General features: G+C 38.4%; 1 protein-coding gene across 3 annotated transcripts in view; it reads left to right on the top strand.

Moving 5' to 3' along the window:
- Nucleotides 1-19,861, top strand: part of GRM1 (glutamate metabotropic receptor 1) — a 434,402-nt gene that overhangs the window by 389,859 nt on the left and 24,682 nt on the right. For all 3 annotated transcript variants that reach the window (XM_042253585.1, XM_027972529.2, XM_027972530.2), the window contains exon 8: nucleotides 9,032-9,962. In XM_042253585.1, the coding sequence (XP_042109519.1) occupies nucleotides 9,032-9,962 (931 nt within the window). The remainder of the gene's footprint in view (nucleotides 1-9,031; nucleotides 9,963-19,861) is intronic.

Here is a 19,861-nt window from a genome sequence, read left to right on the forward strand (position 1 = left end):
ATTTGAACTTGTAAAATTTTTGCATATGCAAAGATTATCCTAATACCGTAGTTAACAATAGTACTTGGATTATTGAGTTAGAGTATGATTGTCTCTAGTAAAACCTAGGTTTAGACAAATACTTATTACCAGTAAGGAGAACATTAAGGACAAAAATTGTATAGATTTTAATCAGTCAAGAAGAAAAGTATGAATAAGCAAGAGAATACAAAAAAAAGTATGATACATGTAGGAATATGAAGATAATCCTGCACAGAAGACCATGTGTAATGATCATTTGCTTCAAAGTTGTTACATTAGCTCATTAGCTTCCATGAGCCTTCAGCTTCTGCAGGTGCTCTGAAAATCCCCAGGTTAAAATCACTTAGGAATGCAACCTCCAGCAGTATTAAGGTTCCCTTTTATTTGTTCAAAAGGTTGAGAATGAGGATGGCTTCATATAACTTAGATTCATGGATAAATGTTCCAATGAAACGTTTTCATATCCCTAGATTGGTAAGTTGGAACATGCTTGCTAAGATCATATTTTAGACATTATAAGTGTTGTGGTTTGTCAACATGGGAATGCTTTAGAAAATATTCACAGTGTTTAAACTAATACATATTTATAAACCAATGAAGAAGATAACTGCAGGCAATGCATTTGGAGTTACTCACAGGATTCTTTTACAATCGTGTCAGTCAGTGTCCCCACCTTTACAGTTTTCCCAGATTAATTTAATTACAAATGAAGCATGAACTGGCTGCATCTGCTATCCTGGAAATGTTTTCCCATTAGTGTTTAATTTTGTGGCCAATTTGTTTCTACTGAAATGAATTTTTTAATTTTTTTCCATCAGAATTTTATCTAGTGTCTATTGGATACTTCATGTGGTACTGCCAGACAGCCATTCTGGCTTTGCCAGATAATATCCTTGTAGATCTGGCATTTCTTTTAAGAATTTCTTTGCTGGCTAGATTTTGTATTCCTATAACTGAATTCTTGAAATTTTCTATTATACAAAATATCCATCCTGTCCACATGTGTGAGGTAATGCACTTGTTTGTCCTGTTTTGTTGTCATTAATATACACTATTCATTATTGTCTTATATGAGACTTGTGTACGGACTCTTAGAGTAGTCTGTATAGTATAATCATCTCTAAAATATTTATATTATATTTTACGGTACTAGTATTAGCCTCTATAGTACCTTTTTTAATGTTATAGGTCTGAAATTCTATTATTTTATTATTTAGCAATTATTTTATATAACATCAACACATCAAGATATTATTGTTTATTTTAAAAATAACTGAAAACTTAAAATGTGTTTTTATAGTATTTAAAGAATTTTTAAAATGTGTCTTTATAGTATTAAATAAATGGATTACTCTGAAATCATACCAGTTATTAGCTTAATATGTGCCTCTTTTCTTTTAAAATTTGATAGGGTACAGAGAAGCCCAAAATTCAATTATTAAAAATATTTATATTGTGGTAGAGTATTGCATTTTATAATACTGGCTAGACTACTCATGTATTAAACTTAGTGGTTTTCTTTTTAGTTTTAGTATGATTCATGGTGAAACAATGTTAATATTTAGTACTGGGTATTCAAAATTCTATTTGACAAGGACACTCCTTGAGTAACATAAGCATAATCTTGAAATTCTCCTCCTTTGGTTATAGAGATTAATTATGCTCACTTATTACATCAGTGAATAGTAATATAGGGAGAATTAGCAGCAGTTCATAACTAGCTAATTAGCAGAAAATGTTAGACAATTTCAGTTAATAATAGGGATTTATTACAGGTGGTACAAGGACTTAAAGACCTTGTACAAAACCTAAAGATATTTTGACTAACTTAGTTTATGCCTGCAACTATCCTTAGGCAAAGAGACTAAGCATTGGCTATGAAATTAAGAGGTTGGCTTTAAAAGGTAAATTCATTATCTATTGCTGTGTAACAAATTCAGTTCAGTTCAGTTTAGTTGCTCAGTCTTGTTCCACTCTTTGTGACCCCATGAATTGCAGCACGCCAGGCCTCCCTGTCCATCACCAACTCCCAGAGTTCACTCAGACTCATGTCCATCAAGTCAGTGATCCAGCCATTTCATCCTCTGTCATCCCCTTCTCCTCCTGCCCCCATCCCTCCCAGGATCAGGGTCTTTTCCAATGAAATAACCTCCAAACTTAGTAGCTTACAATGATACACATTTATTATCTCACAGTTTCTGTGGGTCAGAAATATGGGCACAGTTTAGCTGAATTCTCTGCTTCATAATCTCTCACAAAGCTAAAAATTGAAGTATCAGCTATGGATGGCATCTAGTCTGAAGGCTTGATTGTGGAAGGGTGCACTTCCAAATTCCCTTAGCTAGTTATTGGCAGAATACAATCATCAAAGGCTTGAATTTAGGGCTTCAGTTTTGTTTGTTTGTTTTGGGGATTGGGGATAAGGACTGCTCTCAGTCCCGTGCCATGTGGACATTAGCAAAATAGGAGTTGTTTCATCAGAGCCAGTAAGAGAGTCTGCTACAAGATGAAGACTGTCATCTTACATAGCTTAATCATGGGAGAGACATCCTATCAACTTTGCTATATTCTATAGAAAAGAAGCAAGTCATAGGCCTAGTTCACACTCAAGTTCACATAGACATGAATCCCAGGATGTGGGGATCAGTCTGAGTCATCTTAAAAGCTACCTACCACAATGAACAATAATTATTTGATATTGCCATACTGTTAATTTCATTTACTCAGTGGCTCAGAAGGTAAAGAATCTGCCTGCAGTGCAGGAAGTCTGGGTTTGATCCCTGGGTTGGGATGAACCCTTGGAGAAGGGAATGGCAACCCACTCTAGTATTCTTGCCTGGAGAATTCCATAGACAGAGGAGCCTGGTGGTTACAGTCCATAGGGTCTGCAAGGAGCTGGACTTGACTGACAGACTAACATTTCACTTTCTCACTTTCACTTTTCTTTCTTTCATACTGTTAATACATCTAGAACATAGTGTAGCATTTTTATATTTATACAAAAATTAAAGATTTGTGGTGATCTAGATATTTCTGATAATCTGAATGCTTATGAGCTCTGTTTCAATTCATCTTCCTATTTCTGTGGAGTGTTTTCTCCATAGGAATTCTAGGACACAAGGCATTACTTGGATAATGTCTTTAATTATACATAGTACAGGTATTTGTTCAAGCTGGTTTTAGGAAAGGCAGAGAAACCAGAGATCAACATCCACTGGATCATGGAAAAAGCAAGAGTTCCAGAAAAACATCTCTTTCTGCTTTATCAGCTATGTCAAAGCCTTTAACTGTGTGGATCACAAGAAACTGTGGAAAATTCTGAAAGAGATGGGAATACAGACCACCTGACCTGCCTCTTGAGAAACCTATATGCAGGTCAGGAAGCAACAGTTAGAACTGGACATGGAACAACAGACTGGTTCCAAATAGGAAAAGGAGTCCGTCAAGGCTGTATCTTGTCACCCTGCTTATTTAACTTATATGCAGAGTACATCACGAGCAACGCTGGGCTGGGAGAAACACAAGCTGGAATCAAGATTGCTGGGAGAAATCTCAATAACTTCAGATATGCAGATGACACCACCCTTATGGCAGAAAGTGAAGAGAACTTTAGTTCTTGATGAGCCTCTTGATGAAAGTGAAAGAGGAGAGTGAAAAAGTTGGCTTAAAACTCAACATTCAGACAACTAACATCACGGCATCTGGTCCCATCACTTCATGGGAAATAGATGGGGAAACAGTGGAAACAGTAGCTGACTTTATTTTTTTGGGCTCCAAAATCACTACAGATGGTGATTGCAGCCATGAAATTAAAGGACGTTTACTCCTTGGAAGGAAAGTTACAACCAACCTAGATAGCATATGAGAAAGCAGAGACATTACTTTGTCAACAAAGGTCCGTCTAGTCAAGGCTATTGTTTTTCCAGTGGTCATGTATGGATGTGAGAGTTGGACTGTGAAGAAAGCTGAGCACAGAAGAATTGATGCTTTTGAACTGTGGTGTTGGAGAAGACACTTGCAAGTCCCTTGGACTGCTAGAAGATCCAGCCAGTCCATCCTAAAGGGGACCAATCCTGGGTGTTCATTGGAAGGACTGATGCTGAGGCTGAAACTCCAATATTTTGGCCACCTCATGTGAAGAGTTGACTCATTAGAAAAGACCCTTATGCTGGGAGGGATTGGGGGCAGGAGGAGAAGGGGACGACAGAGGATGAGATGGCTAGATGGCATCACCGACTCAATGCACATGAATTTGGGTGAACGGAGAGTTGGTGATGGATTGGGAGGCCTGGCGTGCTGCAATTCTTGGGGTCACAGAGTCAGACACGACTGAATGACTGAACTGAACTGAACAGGTATTTTCATGATTAAGTCAACTATAACTTGACCATGTGCAAGAACTGTAGCACATCTTGTCTGACAGTGAACCCTACCTACATGTTAGAATTGTGGGGTTTTGTGTCACCAAGAATAATGTATTCTTATGATAACAGTCTCAAAGTCCCAGTTATGTGTTGGTGCATTAGCTTTTCACTATTTTATTAAACCAAGGTATTTGATGTTCTATTAATAGTGAAATTATTGGTAGACATTACAGACATCTATATCAATAACAAAGAAATATTATTTCTTCTGGGAGGTCAGAGGACAGACAGGGACTTAGTGGGTGCCAGTGTCTTCTGCAGAGTTAAGTCATTAGACAGATTTTAGGCAGTTGTCCTAAAATGAGGTAATGATTTTTTTTTAATTGGAGGTTAATTGCTTTACAATATTGTGTTGATTTCTTCATCATAGCATTGTGAATCATCCGTATGTATACATGTGTCTTCTCCCTCTGGAGCCTCCCTCCCACCCCTCTAGGTATCACAGAGCACTGGGCTGGGCTCCCTTTGTTATATAAGCAGCTTCCCACTAACTATCTGTTTTACAAGTGGTAATGCATATGTTTCAATGTTACTCCCTCAATTGGTCCCCTCCTCTCCTTCCCCTGCTATGTCCACAAATCTGTTCTCTATGTCTGCATCTCTATTTCTGCCCTGCAAATATGTTCATCAGTACCATTTTTCTAGATTCCCTATATATATATACATTGTTGTTGTTTAGTCACTAAGTCATGTCTAACTTCTTTGAGACCCCATGGCTTGTAGCCCACAAGGCTCCTCTGTCTATGGAATTTCCCAGAGAAGAATACTGAAGTGGGTTGCCATTGCCCTCTCCAGGAGATCTTCTCTACCCACGGACTGAACCGAGGTCTCCTGCTTGGCAAGTAGATTCTTTACCACTGAGCCACCAGGGAAGCATATATATGCATTAATATATGATATTTGTTTTTCTCTTTTTGACTGACTTCACTCTGTATAACAGGCTCTAGTTTAGGGTGATGATTCTTTTTTTTTTAATTTTTATTTTTACTTTATTTTGCTTTACAATACTGTATTGGTTTTGCCATACATTGACATGAATCTACCACGGGTGTACATGCGTTCCCAAACATGAACCCCCCTCCCACCTCCCCTCCCCATAACATCTCTCTGGGTCATCCCTGTGCACCAGCCCCAAGCATGCTGTATCCTGCATCAGACATAGACTGGCGATTCATTTCTTACATGATAGTATACATGTTTCAATGCCATTCTCCCAAATCATCCCACCCTCTCCCTGGATGATTCTTTAAATGACACCTTTATTTGTGATAACTGTATGCTTTCTTATCTGCATGCTACATGCTAAGTCACTTCAGTCGTGTCCAATTCTTCGCAACCTTATGGACAATAGCCTGCCAGGCTCCTCTGTTCATGGGATTCTGTAGGCAAAAATACTGGAGTGGGTTGCCACGCCTTCCTCCAGGGGATCTTCCCAACCCAGGGATCGAACTCACAACTCCTACATCTCCTGCACTGGCAAGCTTGGTCTATACCACTAGTGCCACCTGGGAAGCCCTTTTCTTATCTGTAGCTTCCCAAATCACAGAGAATAGAGGCCCTTTTAATTGTTTTAACTAAGGATCCATTATTTTTTTTTTATTTTACTTTACAATACTGTATTGGTTTTGCTATACATCAACATGAATCTGCCACGGGTGTACACGTGTTCCCAATCCTGAACCCCCCTCCCTCTTCCCTCCCCATACCATCTCTCTGGGTCATCCCAGTGCACCAGCCCCAAGCGTCCTGTTTCCTGCATGAAACCTAGACTGGCGATTCATTTCTTATATGATATTATACATGTTTCAATGCCATTCTCCCAAATCATCCCACCCTCTCCCTCTCCCTCTCCCACAGAGTCCAAAAGACTGTTCTATACATCTGTGTCTCTTTTGCTGTCTCGCATACAAGGTTATCATTACCATCTTTCTAAATTCCATATATATGTGTTAGTATACTGTATTGGTGTTTTTCTTTCTGGCTTACTTCACTCTGGATAATTGGCTCCAGTTTCATCCATCTCATTAGAACTGATTCAAATGTATTATATTGATTTCTAGCTTATTTACTTTTAAAGTCTATCTGAAAATGTCTGATCAAATATTAGATATTTTGTAACTTGGTAATTTTTAATTTTAACATTTCATTTTATGTTTGATTCTCCTAATTCAGATGTTTGCTGGTTTCCTAAAATCTATCTTTCATCTTTGTTTTGAATCTTTTAGTGAAAGAAAAACTTCTGAAATTTTCTTATGTAATATATTTTCTATTTTAAAATTTTACACCACTGAGTTATTTAAATCTTCCCTTTTCTAATCCACTCCTTTAAAAATATTTTGCCGCATGAGGCTAACAATTAATTGAGTTAATTGGTACATATCTGCAGTTCAGGACAATAAGTGTCTAATGAAAATCCTGAATTCTGCCCAAAATATTTTGCCTGTACCCCTGAAGTTTAGGAAAATCATTAATTATATCTCTCAATTTGGCTCTAGACCAGGGTTTTCATTCGACTTCAGCGGATCTGACTTGGGTTCTAAAAATTTTAAGTGCAGTATACTTTGCTAATAAAAACTCTAAAGATAGAATATCTCATTTATAAAACCAGGTTGCATACAAAAAGAGAAATGCAAAGAGAGTAGCTTTTGGAATGTTACAAAGGTGTTGACAAAGACTCCGTTGGAATTTGAATTTTATTTAGCAGCCTCAGAATGCCAATTAAAAGAGCTGAATACAGTAAGTCCCCTATATACCAACCTTCAAGTTTGGAACCTTCAAAGATGCGAACGTGTGTTCACGTGTCCAGTCGTGTAAGTTAATTCTGGTGTCCGGCATGCACTGTCACAGAGGGCGTCCTGTGCAAGTGGCTGTGCTTTTGTGTACTGTACAGTGTTGTACAGAGTACAGTAGTGTAGTATCTTTATTTCAAGGCCAGGATGTCCAGAAGCAAGTGTAAAAGTAGTGGTATATAGCCGATTATGATAGTTGGGTACCTAGGCTAACTTTATTAGACTTATGAACAAATTGAACTTACAAACATGCTCTCAGAACAGAATGTGTTCATATGTAAGGGGCTTACTGTATTGACTATTAAGCATTTTATTTCCTAATTTGCCTACTGTTGTTGCTTAGTCACTAAGTCATGTCTGACTCTGTTCGCGGCCCCATGGACTCCACCAGGCTCCTCTGTCCATGGGATTTCCCAGGCAAGAATACTGAAGTGGGTTACCATTTCCTTCTCCAAGCTGTTCTTAAGTATTTTAATTTATTGCTTGTGTCCCCCAAAATGGTCATTATTATTCTATCAAATCATCTTTCTAAACTTTATCAAGGAAACAGAAAGATTTCGAGTTAAAATGTGACTTATTTTGGGAGGAGTTCTTCCAGGATGAGCTGAGACTTTGATACAGACAAATGCCAAAAATACAGACACACAAAAGAGGGAGGCCACTCTGGTCAGCCAGGAGCGTGTGCTTGTAAGTGGTCGACAGTTATGTGTTAAAATGAGGCTGTTCCGGATTGAGTGATTATCAGAAGCCAAGACTGACAGTGACTGGTTAACATGTAAAAGCTGTGTTCACTGACGGCAGCGCTTGTTGAATGACTGAACAGATGTGAAACAGGTTCTGGTGGTTCCTTGCTCTCATGACTTTAGAACAATGAATCTTTTCCTAAATTTATGGAAATATATGTTTTTATTCTCACAATTCGGGAAATAACAGCCCAGACCAAACACAAAACCATGTGAAAGGGTTTTTGCCAAGACTTGACAAATGTTTTTCTCTCTGTGAAATACAAAACAGACTTTATTCTGGAAGGAAAAGATAAGCCAGGCATTTAGAAACAGGGCTGTCTCTCCTTTCAAGAGGTGGGTGAGGGAGGTTTCATCCTTCCTTAGTATGTCTATTAGAGGCTGATAAGTCAAAGGCCCTCAGATGCCACATACAGATCATACATTACTACAGGGGTGAGACACTAAGACTTAAAGGAAGTAACTTAAAGTGAGTAATATAATATGTGGTAAATAAGAGAAAACAGATTCTTCTAAGGAATTCAAATGAAATTTATGCTTAAAACAGCTTTCTGGCTGGCAAGAAGGAAAGAAAGAAAATGCTTTTCTAATGAGCAGGACTTGTGTCTATGAGCTGGATTTGTTGCAGAACAATAGCTACATAAAAATAAAGAATGTGTCCGTTTATTTCTTATTAACTTATTCTGTTACATTGTGACCATCTAACTTTCAATGGAACTGCAGTTTAGTTTCCATTTTCCCCTTTCATTTTCTGAAAGTGTAGAACTGAGTTCCATCCACAAAGCAGCATCCACTTAAAACACTTTAAGAAAAGACTATTTTTATAGGCTTAAGTATGTCACATTAGGCTTGCGATGAGATTAGATTTGGGAGCATGGCTGTCCAGAGAAAACAATGGTATATCTTTATTTGTGTGATAAGGAGGCATTTTTAAAAAAGGAATGAAAACACCATGGAAGCTGTGAATATAGCTATGCCCCTGCAACTAGTAAGCACTGTTGTTACTGATCAGCAAAATCTTGGATTCATTTTGAAACTATCTTTCTCATCACAGGATGTGAACCCATTCCCGTGCGCTATCTTGAGTGGAGCAACATCGAGTCCATCATAGCCATCGCCTTTTCCTGCTTGGGCATCCTTGTTACCTTGTTTGTCACCCTGATCTTTGTGCTATACCGAGATACACCTGTGGTCAAATCCTCCAGCCGGGAGCTCTGCTACATCATCCTAGCTGGCATCTTCCTCGGTTACGTGTGTCCCTTCACCCTTATTGCCAAGCCCACCATCACTTCCTGCTACCTGCAGCGCCTCCTGGTCGGCCTCTCTTCTGCAATGTGCTACTCCGCTTTAGTGACCAAAACCAACCGCATCGCACGCATCTTGGCTGGCAGCAAGAAGAAGATCTGTACCCGGAAGCCCAGGTTTATGAGTGCCTGGGCCCAGGTGATCATTGCCTCAATTCTGATCAGCGTGCAGCTAACCTTGGTGATAACCCTGATCATCATGGAGCCCCCCATGCCCATCCTGTCCTACCCGAGCATCAAAGAAGTCTACCTTATCTGCAATACCAGCAACCTGGGGGTGGTGGCCCCTTTGGGCTACAATGGGCTCCTCATCATGAGCTGTACCTACTATGCCTTCAAGACCCGCAATGTGCCCGCCAACTTCAATGAGGCCAAATACATTGCCTTCACCATGTACACCACCTGCATCATCTGGCTGGCTTTCGTGCCCATTTACTTTGGGAGCAACTACAAGATCATTACTACCTGCTTTGCAGTGAGCCTCAGTGTAACGGTGGCCCTGGGGTGCATGTTCACCCCCAAGATGTACATCATTATTGCCAAACCCGAGAGGAATGTCCGCAGTGCCTTCACCACCTCGGACGTGGTCCGCATGCACGTTGGTGATGGCAAGCTGCCCTGCCGCTCCAACACTTTACTCAGCATTTTCCGAAGAAAGAAACCAGGGGCAGGGAATGCCAAGTGAGTTGTCTGGCCTGGGTTTGCCTTTTCTATTTCTCTCTCTGTATCTCCCTCTCTCTTTCTATTTTCTTCTATTTGACTAAAGCATGTTCTTCCATTTCCCCAATGTTTTCCATGTCCTTTCTTAATCTTTTCTTTTTTTCCCCCCAAATCTCACATTCTGTTGCAGTAGGAATGTGTTAGTACTAAAGGTCTTCAGTGTTTTTATTTCTTTGAAAGAGCAAGGAGTGTGAAGCAACAACCAGCTGAGCGCATATTCACTCTTACCTGGAATCGACAGCTTCTGTTCTGCCCCTAATGTTTTCCTTTTGCATGGGTCCTTCTTCTGTGGAATATCAGTACATCTCTGGGGTCTGGGCAGAGATGCAATCTCTAGTTCTAATTTCTAGTTTAAATTATGGTTGAGATAGTTTCTGATTTACTTTTTTTATCATTTTTGAGCCATACCATTACCTGGCATGGAGAGGGAAGAAATTTAGCACCTGAGGGAACTGGCCTATTTCAAAATTTGAGTTTAGTTAAGCACCAAATATATCCTGAAATAAGTTCCTTATGCAACTATCTTACCAGGCACCTCTTCTTTATTTTATGTGTACTGTAAACTTCATAATGCTACACATGAATTGACCTATCTCTACTACAAGGTTATGATCAGAATGATTTCTAGCTATCAAGCACCAAATGAAACAGGAAACCAGATCAAGGTAAAGAGCTCAAACTTGAGAGTCAGTGTGAACATCAAAGTCCAGCTTATTTCTATTTTGGTAATTTTTCTGAGCAGTTTATATAATACACACATTCCTATCTTTTTTCCTGACTGTTTTTCAGGGAAGCATATGCTAAAATTTGCATGTGTCATCTCATTCTGAGACCCATGAAAACAGATTTCATGTCACATTTACAACATTTAAAATAACATGCATGCTTAATGTTCTAACAGTAATTTAATTTTCCAAAAATGAAACTATTTCCCCCAGTAGCAGTATTAATTTTACTTTTTGAAACAATCCTATGAAAGTGAAGGCTTTTAATAGTAATAGTTATGTAATTGTTTTAGAACTATTCTGTGCACTTGAATAAGTCAGCAAGGTATGAGAAATGGGTGTTATTTTCTCCTTTTTGTTAAGGGAGGACACCAAACCACTGTGAATTTGTGAGACTCTTAAGTAAATTCCGTTTAGTTAGCTATTCTTTGCCTAGGCCTTAACTGGCATGAAATTTCTCATCATAACATATGTCAAAAAATCTACATGCCTTAAATTTCTGGGTTTTATATCTTTGCTTGCAAAGCAGCACCATGGGTCTCTTTTACAGAAACCATGTAATTGGTTTGAGGCTCAGATGAGGGAGTCTCTAGGAAATAAATATTTTTGAAGTCCATCAAATTTTATTATTACTTCAAACAAAGCATCCCTAGTTTTTTTTCAGTGTTAAGGATGAAGTCATTACATCTACTTCTTCATGAAATTCTGATTATTAAAGCCACGAATTTGTTTTCTTCCCTTGCCCTGATTTTTCATTCTAACCAACATCTCCTTAGTTCCAGTGAGCATGAAAACAACAGTGTCGTGAAATGAAAAAAAAAAAAAAAAAAAAAGCCCATAGCTACAGAGTCCAGATGTACAATGGCATCATGACAATTATCATTTAGATGGAGGGAATGAGAGGGAAACAAATGAAAAGAAGGGAGAAAACACTTTAAAAATCCAAATGTTGGTGAAGACTAAGAGACTTCTGTTGCAGCCCATATGGCTTTTTGAGTGTTCCCTTCCACCATCTACCGTTACTCAGCTCCATGTTTTCTAACTGCTTTCGTTGCGGTTCTTCAGAAGTTCTCTTATGATTTTTGGTCATGAGTCATTTCTGAAAACTGCTAACCATTTAATGGAAAGAAGGAACCTATGTAATCAAGATATCTTTTGTTGGTACTCAGGATTATGCATTTTGACAGCTCTCTCAGTGATTCTGTGAGAGACAGATACGGGCACCTGTCCAAGAGAGCAGTGACTAATCATTAGTACACATTGCTTCACTGCTGGGATAAAGTGAAGTTAGCTTACCATGTATACAGTCCCCAGGTATTGTGCTTATTCTGATTACCTTCTCACACCTGGAACTGCTTTCATTAGGAGTGGAGAATATTCCCAGCATTATTATGAATTTAGAAATTAATTTCATTGGAATCACACTTTAGAGAGAAAAATCACCTTCGTCTAAATCGGGCTGGTTGTCTAGGAAGCACTGCTTTCAGCACTCAATTCGTTGCTCAACTATTGGCTATATTTTATTTATTGCATGTTGTTAGATTCTAACAATATGAAATAATACTTCTAATCAGTAATTCTAATATGCAGCTTTCTTTGTACAATTGGTAGCTCCTCCAAAGGGTATCACACAGCTGAGCTAACCCACAGAGGGTATTTGAGGTTAAATTTCCATGGAAAGCGACCATTTATTTACTCATTTTTCTCACTTATTCTGCTGTTACTTCTCTTGTAACTCTCTATGAGACTGTACTTTTAAAATATAACAATAATCTCAGGGCCTGTTTTTACCTTTTTATTGCTGGTTTATGATTTCCTGGTTTGTCTCCAAAGTTGCAAAAATCACAAACAATCTAATATTTTCTGCAGCAATAAAAATCTAGCAGAGTTTTGCCAACTGAAGCAAGGGGCTGAAAACTCTAGGGAACACATCACCCAATGAGTGTATTGCCATTCTGGATGTGTAATCCCTACGTTTATGGTGCACTGTGGGTGTTCAGCAGTCTGCATATGTAGCTATAAACACAGAACAGATGCTGTAATGAAGAGCTTCCAACTGATCTATCTTTTTTGATATTATTCTAAGGAATTGCAAGTCCGACTATATTCATACCAGGCTGTTTCTGAGATAGAGGGAATGGCTGATGTTGTGTGTCTGTTTTTGCAAAGTTTACTTCAATTTGTTGTTTTGCTCACAGCCATATATCTGACACTATCAAAGGTTTGGGCACTTGCCTTTATGTTTTCTGAAATAAAATTTAGGAGGAGTTTAATCAATGCATTGGGTGTTTGGATTACTTAAGTTCTTATAGTTAGAAGTCCTACTAGGCATAATCCTGTCCTGGAAGATCAACTGAATAACGTAATTATCTTTGACCAGGCTAATATCTTAAGCTGCTAATGTATTTGAATGAGAACATATTCAGGCCCTAACTTAATATAAAGATATTGGTAAAATTCTCTTTCTTGGCAGGAGAGGAAACATAGAAATCCATAGATATGAGTAATTAAGTTATTTAGGTCTGAGTTACTTGTCACTTCCTTTTAAAGCAAAATGAATTAGCATTATGCAACTAAAAGCTTAAAACATTATGTAAATGACATGCTTTCTTTAAAAAAAAATAATTATATCAATGGCTAAATGTCAAACTAACATTTCCAGTCATTTTTTGAATAAATAACCTCAACGAGTGCCAAATAGTTTGAGGGCACATGGAGCTTAAATGTGACAACACACTCCTGTGACTTTTTTGGGGTGCGTAATTGCAAGCAAAACTAAAAACAATGATAATCACCAGAAAAATGCATTAGATTGATGCAAGGAGGTAATTTTAAAACATAGGCTTCTAAGTAAATAGTGTATTAATATGTTCTTGTGATTATTTCTCAAGCATCTGTATATATGCTTTTAATGAGGGCAAAAGCTCTAAGTGAAATACAAGTGGAATGATGCTCTGAGGACATCTTCCTCTTGATCTGCTAAAAACATATTGTTTTGTCCATAAGAAAAGGTAAAGAAGCCTGCAGCATTAGTGTGTATGCTCTAATCTTTCCTCCTTTATTATGAAAGGAATGACAGCTGTTAGCCAGAAGACATCAAAATCAAATAGAGATAACATGTTCTCTTTCATAAAAAGAACTCATTCACTCTTCTAGCTTGAAATGAGAAAATCTGTCATTTTAAAATTATTTTTCCCTTAATCATATAATAAATGGCTTTAAAAGTCATTGTGATTCTTCGCTTGGTTTTATAGTAACTTTCAGAAGATATTATGAAAGTACTTGTCATAGAATTTTACTACTTGAGAGCAACATTTATGGTGGATATACTGTTTATTATCCACTTATTTAATCAACAAGTGTGTAAACAGTAACATATGCTTCATAAAAGCACTTAGGTGCTTGGTATGGTGCTAGTTAATATTTAGGATAAAAAAAAGATTTAAGAGATGGGCACAGACTGCACCAGTCTTGCAATATAGTAAGGGAAACACGAAAAAATACAACTAAATATGCTGGGTTAGGTGCCATAATAGAGGACCAATATAGCATTTTGTGTGTTCAGGGAAGAAAGACATTCAGCCCAGCTAAATGGAGTGGGTCTATGGAAAGATAAGGAAAGACTTCTTGATAAAAGTATAAAAGTGGCATTTGAACTTAACCATAAAGGATGCTTTTCAACAAGAGAAAATGGTGAGACCATTTCACATGCAGAAAGTCATATAAGCAAAGAATTCAGAAATGTTAGTGTATTTTGGTTTGAAATAAGGGATCTGTTGAGTAAAGTACATGGACAGGTGTAGTGTGGGAAAATTTGTAAACACAGAAAGAGGACAGATTACAGGTAGTGATCGATGTTCTAAGAAGAAATTTGAATATTTATTATGGAGACCACAAGATGCATTAATGACTTTTGTGAAATTTTATGATCATGTGTGAGCTTTATGGGAGTAGATCGACTGTAGACAGACTAGGTAATAGAGTGCTACAATAATCCAGAGGACAGGTTAAAAATAAAAGTTTTAAATGAGAGCAAAGAAAGAAAAGTCAAATCCAAGCCATGCATATGAAGAAGTTTTCTGAGCTCAAGTCATTAGAACTGAAATATTGATTTTGGGAGAGGAAGAAAGGCATGAACAATAGAAATTATTGTTTCAACAACTCTCGTAATTTCAGCTACAACTTCCATGTAGCAGTTGGTAGTAGAAAAGTACATCTACCATGAAAGCTGATAGGGAATACAGGAAAAGGACTGGGGAAATGTTGCTAAGTTGGGTTTCAGACTTAACCAATCAAAAATCCTGTTACAGTAATTCAAACAGAGGCATCCATAAGATTATCTAACAATTTAAGTCAGGAGCTTAAGACGCAGGTCTGAGCCAGAGCTCTAGATTTAAGGATTAATTGTCAGTGTCAGTGGCCAAAAGAGTGATTGTGATATGAGAACAGAAGAAAGTCAGAGGAAGAACATTAAGAAACACTTACTTACATTTAAGAGAGAAGATAAATAAGGAAAAACTGAAAGCAATAAACAACACATAATGAAAAGGGGGGGCAGAGAAATTTTGCTTTATCAAGGAAACCAAGCAAGGGACTATTTTAATCCACTCTGTTGCCATAGGAAAATCCCACAGACTGGAGGCTAAAAAGACAAGCATCTATCATTTCACAGTTCTGGAGGCTGAGAGTCCAAGATCAGGGTTTCATTATGGCTGATTTCCAGTAAGACCTCTCCCATTTGGGTTGCAGACAGCTGCCATCTAACCCTAATCACCTCCCAAAGGCTCTACCTCCTAATACCATCATGTTGAGGGATTAAGATGTCAACAGATGAATTTAAGGGAAGCACAACCATTCAGTCCATAACATACTGTTTCAGGATGATAGAACTTGCGATCTCCATGGATGGAGACACCATGGTTATCCTTGAGTGATTTCAGCGGTGTGACATGAGTAGAATTTTTATTGCAGTAAATTGAGGAGCTCATCATTAAAGGAGTTAAGAAGTTTAGACAGTATCTAAGGAGGTCAGGGAAGAGGGAGGAGTGGTATAATACAGGAGAAATGTTAGCTCACTTGTAGTATATGAGAAAGCATCTGACAGGCAAGGAGAAATAAAAATATAGAGAGCCTACAGTTTATGCTGGGCAGTCTGACCCAGAACTGTGCCCTTGCAAAAGAGCTATTTGACATCAGTTGACAAGTGTCATAATGAAGCACCAGCTCTGAAGAGCATGTTGATTGTGGTTGATGCCGGTTCTCATTTAGTTACATGCATGTTGCCTGACATTAGGAAAGAAGAATCAAGCTGGGAAATTAGACAAATTTTAAATAAAATCTGAAAATGCAAACCTTTACTACTGATCTTATCAGGCCTCCGGGGATACAAACATTGCAAGAGTTGAGTTGGGACAAATGTGGAAAATCTGAAAAGAAAGGTGTGCTGTCCTGGCCTTGTGAATGGAGCTGGAGGAGTCACAGCTCCTAAGTTCAGGCTGCTTGTAGAAGAAAGAGTGCAGTGTATTCAGAGTCAGACTCAGATGAGAATGAAAGAGTTCCCTTCATTCAGCTCTAATTAGAAGGGGCTAGAAATCCAAACCCTCGGCTCTCTTCCTGACAGCCAGCCATAGTGCCCGAGCCTGCCAGAGAGAGGATATTTCGTTTGGGGTAAAGCCTTATGCTCCCTGGAAAAAGCAAGCTGAAATGCCTTTACTCTCTGAAGTAAGTAACACTATGACCTAAAAGCACATCAGTCAAAATTTAAGATGAAAATAAGTTAGTGAGTAAGTTGTGTGTTGAGGAGAGGCCATGGTGAGAGACCATCTTTAGAGACCATGGGCTTAAGTGCAGCGGGAGGGATGGAGGGCATGGGCACATGGGGGGATGGGTACAACTTGTTCCCAGCAGGTGCGGCAAATATGCAGTCAGCATTGTTTACTTTTCCCCCTCTCCTGAACAGTATACTCATTTTGCAAATAACACAGAAATAGCTACTTTCAATACTCATATTTTATGTTTTCAAATTCTATGTTGAGACCATGGGGCACAGATTCTGCTACAGCTTCAAAGAGAACATATTCCTTTTCAATATAGGCCAACTTTTATATTTCTTTCAAATTCAAATGAACTTGCCTGATATACATATTCAAGTTCTCAAACTTAATATTTTATTCTCCTATGTTTATAATGTGTAATTTCTGAACTGAATTCAAAAGCATTCCAGATGGTATCTATAATGACCCAAAGTAGGAACACGGAACATTGTTGTGTAAGTAAAGAAACTAAGACTTGGGAAGTTCAAGGCCATTTTTGTGAGAGGAATAAATGGGACTAAAATCATTTTATAACTTTAATTAAAATATGATTTTAATAACTTTTATGTTTGTTATCTCAAAAATGCATTCATTCACACCTGCATTCAGTAAAATGAATGAGGCATGGGGTTTGCCCTCAAGAAGTTCACAGTTTAATGGTACAAAACCCATTACAATAAAATCCAGTGAGTGAAATAATAGGAAACGGTACAATGTGGTGATTTAGGTGGGTGTATAAGTTTAGAGTCAGACGGTTACTGAGTCTGGGCTCCTTATTTTTGCAAGGTCCCACTCTATGTAACAGATAATTTTTATTCTTGTTCCCACTCTATGTAACAGTCACCTATTAAATGAGAAAAACTATCAGAGCACTGGAGGCCTATAGGCTAAATATGATCACCGATGTTCTTAGATCATAAGAAAAAACCTTATAGGCTCATTAATTAGAACTCTTTGACTTCAAGTTACAGAAGCCAAACTAAGCTGGCCTAAGCAAATTTATTTTCCCTTTGTATAAATAAATGGAAAAATCTATACAGAGTATAGTGCAGTGCTTAACACACAGTAAAACCTCAATAACTGTTAGCTAGTGACACTAAAGTTATGAAAATGGGGGAGGAGGTATGAAAATTTGTATGCTAACATAAAACTCTGCACTACCCCTTCACATGAAGAGAGATATGAAAGTTGGGTATGTGCATCATTGCTGTCATTTTTTAATATCCACACTGGACAGGATGGAGGAGCTGTGTGTCTGCTGAGAGTCCAGGCGTGTGGGTGTTACTCAGTATGCGAGGTGTGCAAGGAAGGACACCCTGTTTGACATGACTTGGCACCCTGTCCATGCTTGGCCACAGCTAAAGAGAGATGAGATCATTTGCATTCCATCTGTTAGCCTCAGTGTCCAGAGTAAAGTGTTATCTACTCAAAGGGGAAGGAGGCCATGTGAGCAACATGTTTGTAAAGCTAGTTCAGGAGCAGAAACATTAGCAGCCTGCACAATGAAGAAACTGAGAAGAAAGGACCAGAGGATTTGGAAGCTTCATGTCGAGAACAGTGCCGATAGGCTCATTAGTTAGAGCTCTTTCGAAGCTAGTTATAAAAGCCAAATTAAGCTAGTCTAAGCAAAGGGGGGTGGGGTATCAAATAGAAAGAATATAAGGAATAATTTCTGATATCTTACGGTAACAAAAGTTTGGAATGCTTCTGGGCCACAACGTGGACTGGTCTCCTGAAAACAAAGGTTTCAGTGCTCTGTGTAATCTCCTGGCTCCCTCCATGCCTCCTTCTTCTCCTCATACATCTGCTTTCTCCATTTCTGGGCCCTCTCGATCAGTCCAAGGACAACCATCCCAGTGCCCCCGACTTTACCTGTTGTTATAGGTCCAGTTACTGAAGACACTGCTTCAATTCCCTTGACCCACGTGCCTCTACATAAAACAGGCAGAAACTGATTGCTTCAGCCTGACTCAGATGTCTATCCCAGGTCAAGGAGATGATGGACAAAGGATGGAGTCACAGAGTATAAAACCATCTCCCAGGGGCCCATCACTCCCGGAAGGCAGTTCTCCAAAAAGCCATGTAATTATAACATAAGCAGAAGCCCTACAAGTATCTCCATAAGAGTAATTCCATCTCCATCCCACCAACCCCCCTTTCCTCTTCGGCATCTGAATAAGTCACTTCTAAGCACCAGCATTTTATATTTAGAAAGTATGATGGAAAAAAACTCTAAAACTTGCAGGTGGTAACCAGTCAGCCAAATAATCACCTATCTGTGCAATATGTGAGTGACTATTACACACTCCAGCAGATATGCCAATAGAGGGGCGAGAAAATGTATCACTCTGCTATAGCGTTTCTTATGAAGGTAGGAAGTGTAGAATCAGACAAATGTAAAAACCAGGCCTTGTCTTTGCTACCTTATAGAGGATCCTGGCTATAAAATACCCCTAAGTTGCCTGAAGATGAACAGAGCATGTGTGTGCTAAAGTTGCTTCCGTTGTGTTTGACTCTTTGTGACTCTATGAACTATAGCCCGCTAGGCACTCTGTCCGTGGGATTCTCCAGGCAAGAATATTGGAATGTTGGAATCAGGAGATCTTCCTGACCCAGGAATTGAACCCACATCTCCTGCATCTCCTACATTGCAAGCAGATTCTTTACCCACTGAACCACTTGGGAAGCCCCAAGATGAACAGAGAGGAAGGGAAAAGCTGTTTTTTAAGAAGGAATTATGGATCATTAGGATATTATGCTCTGAATGAATTAAAATACATCATAAATTACAGGCCAATGATAAAGTATTACTTATTATTGACATCGGTTGACAGAATAGTAAAAGAAAATCAGCAAATATTTAATCCAGTTAACCAAAAAAGTGTCTATAATTTGATTTTATCTCAGAAGGGTAAAGGAAATCTACTATAACTGAAGGCAACTTAATAACACCCTTTATGCAGATTATCTTCAAGATAAATGAGAAGTCTGCTGCTAACAAAATTAGGTCGAGTCCCTTGTGATGCTGCTAAAGATATTGAAAAACAACTGCTTAAAAGAAATCAATAACGATACAAAATGCTTTCCTGTCTCTGATTTCTCAGTTGTAAAAATATATACTGTGAGCTTGCCCTTAGTAAATCCTCTTAGACACTGTGGGAATTAATGTCATTTTCTACTTGATTAAACTTCGCACTGTTTGTTATTTGGCTTAGGTGGGTGTGGGATGGGGGAGTAGGAAAAGTGTTAACAAAGGAAAAAAATAAAGACTTAACATGATCAACGTAGGATAAAAGAAGTTATGATAATGGGGCAGCAAGGG

Source organism: Ovis aries, chromosome 8 (assembly GCF_016772045.2).
Source record: "Ovis aries strain OAR_USU_Benz2616 breed Rambouillet chromosome 8, ARS-UI_Ramb_v3.0, whole genome shotgun sequence".
NCBI lineage: Eukaryota > Metazoa > Chordata > Mammalia > Artiodactyla > Bovidae > Ovis > Ovis aries.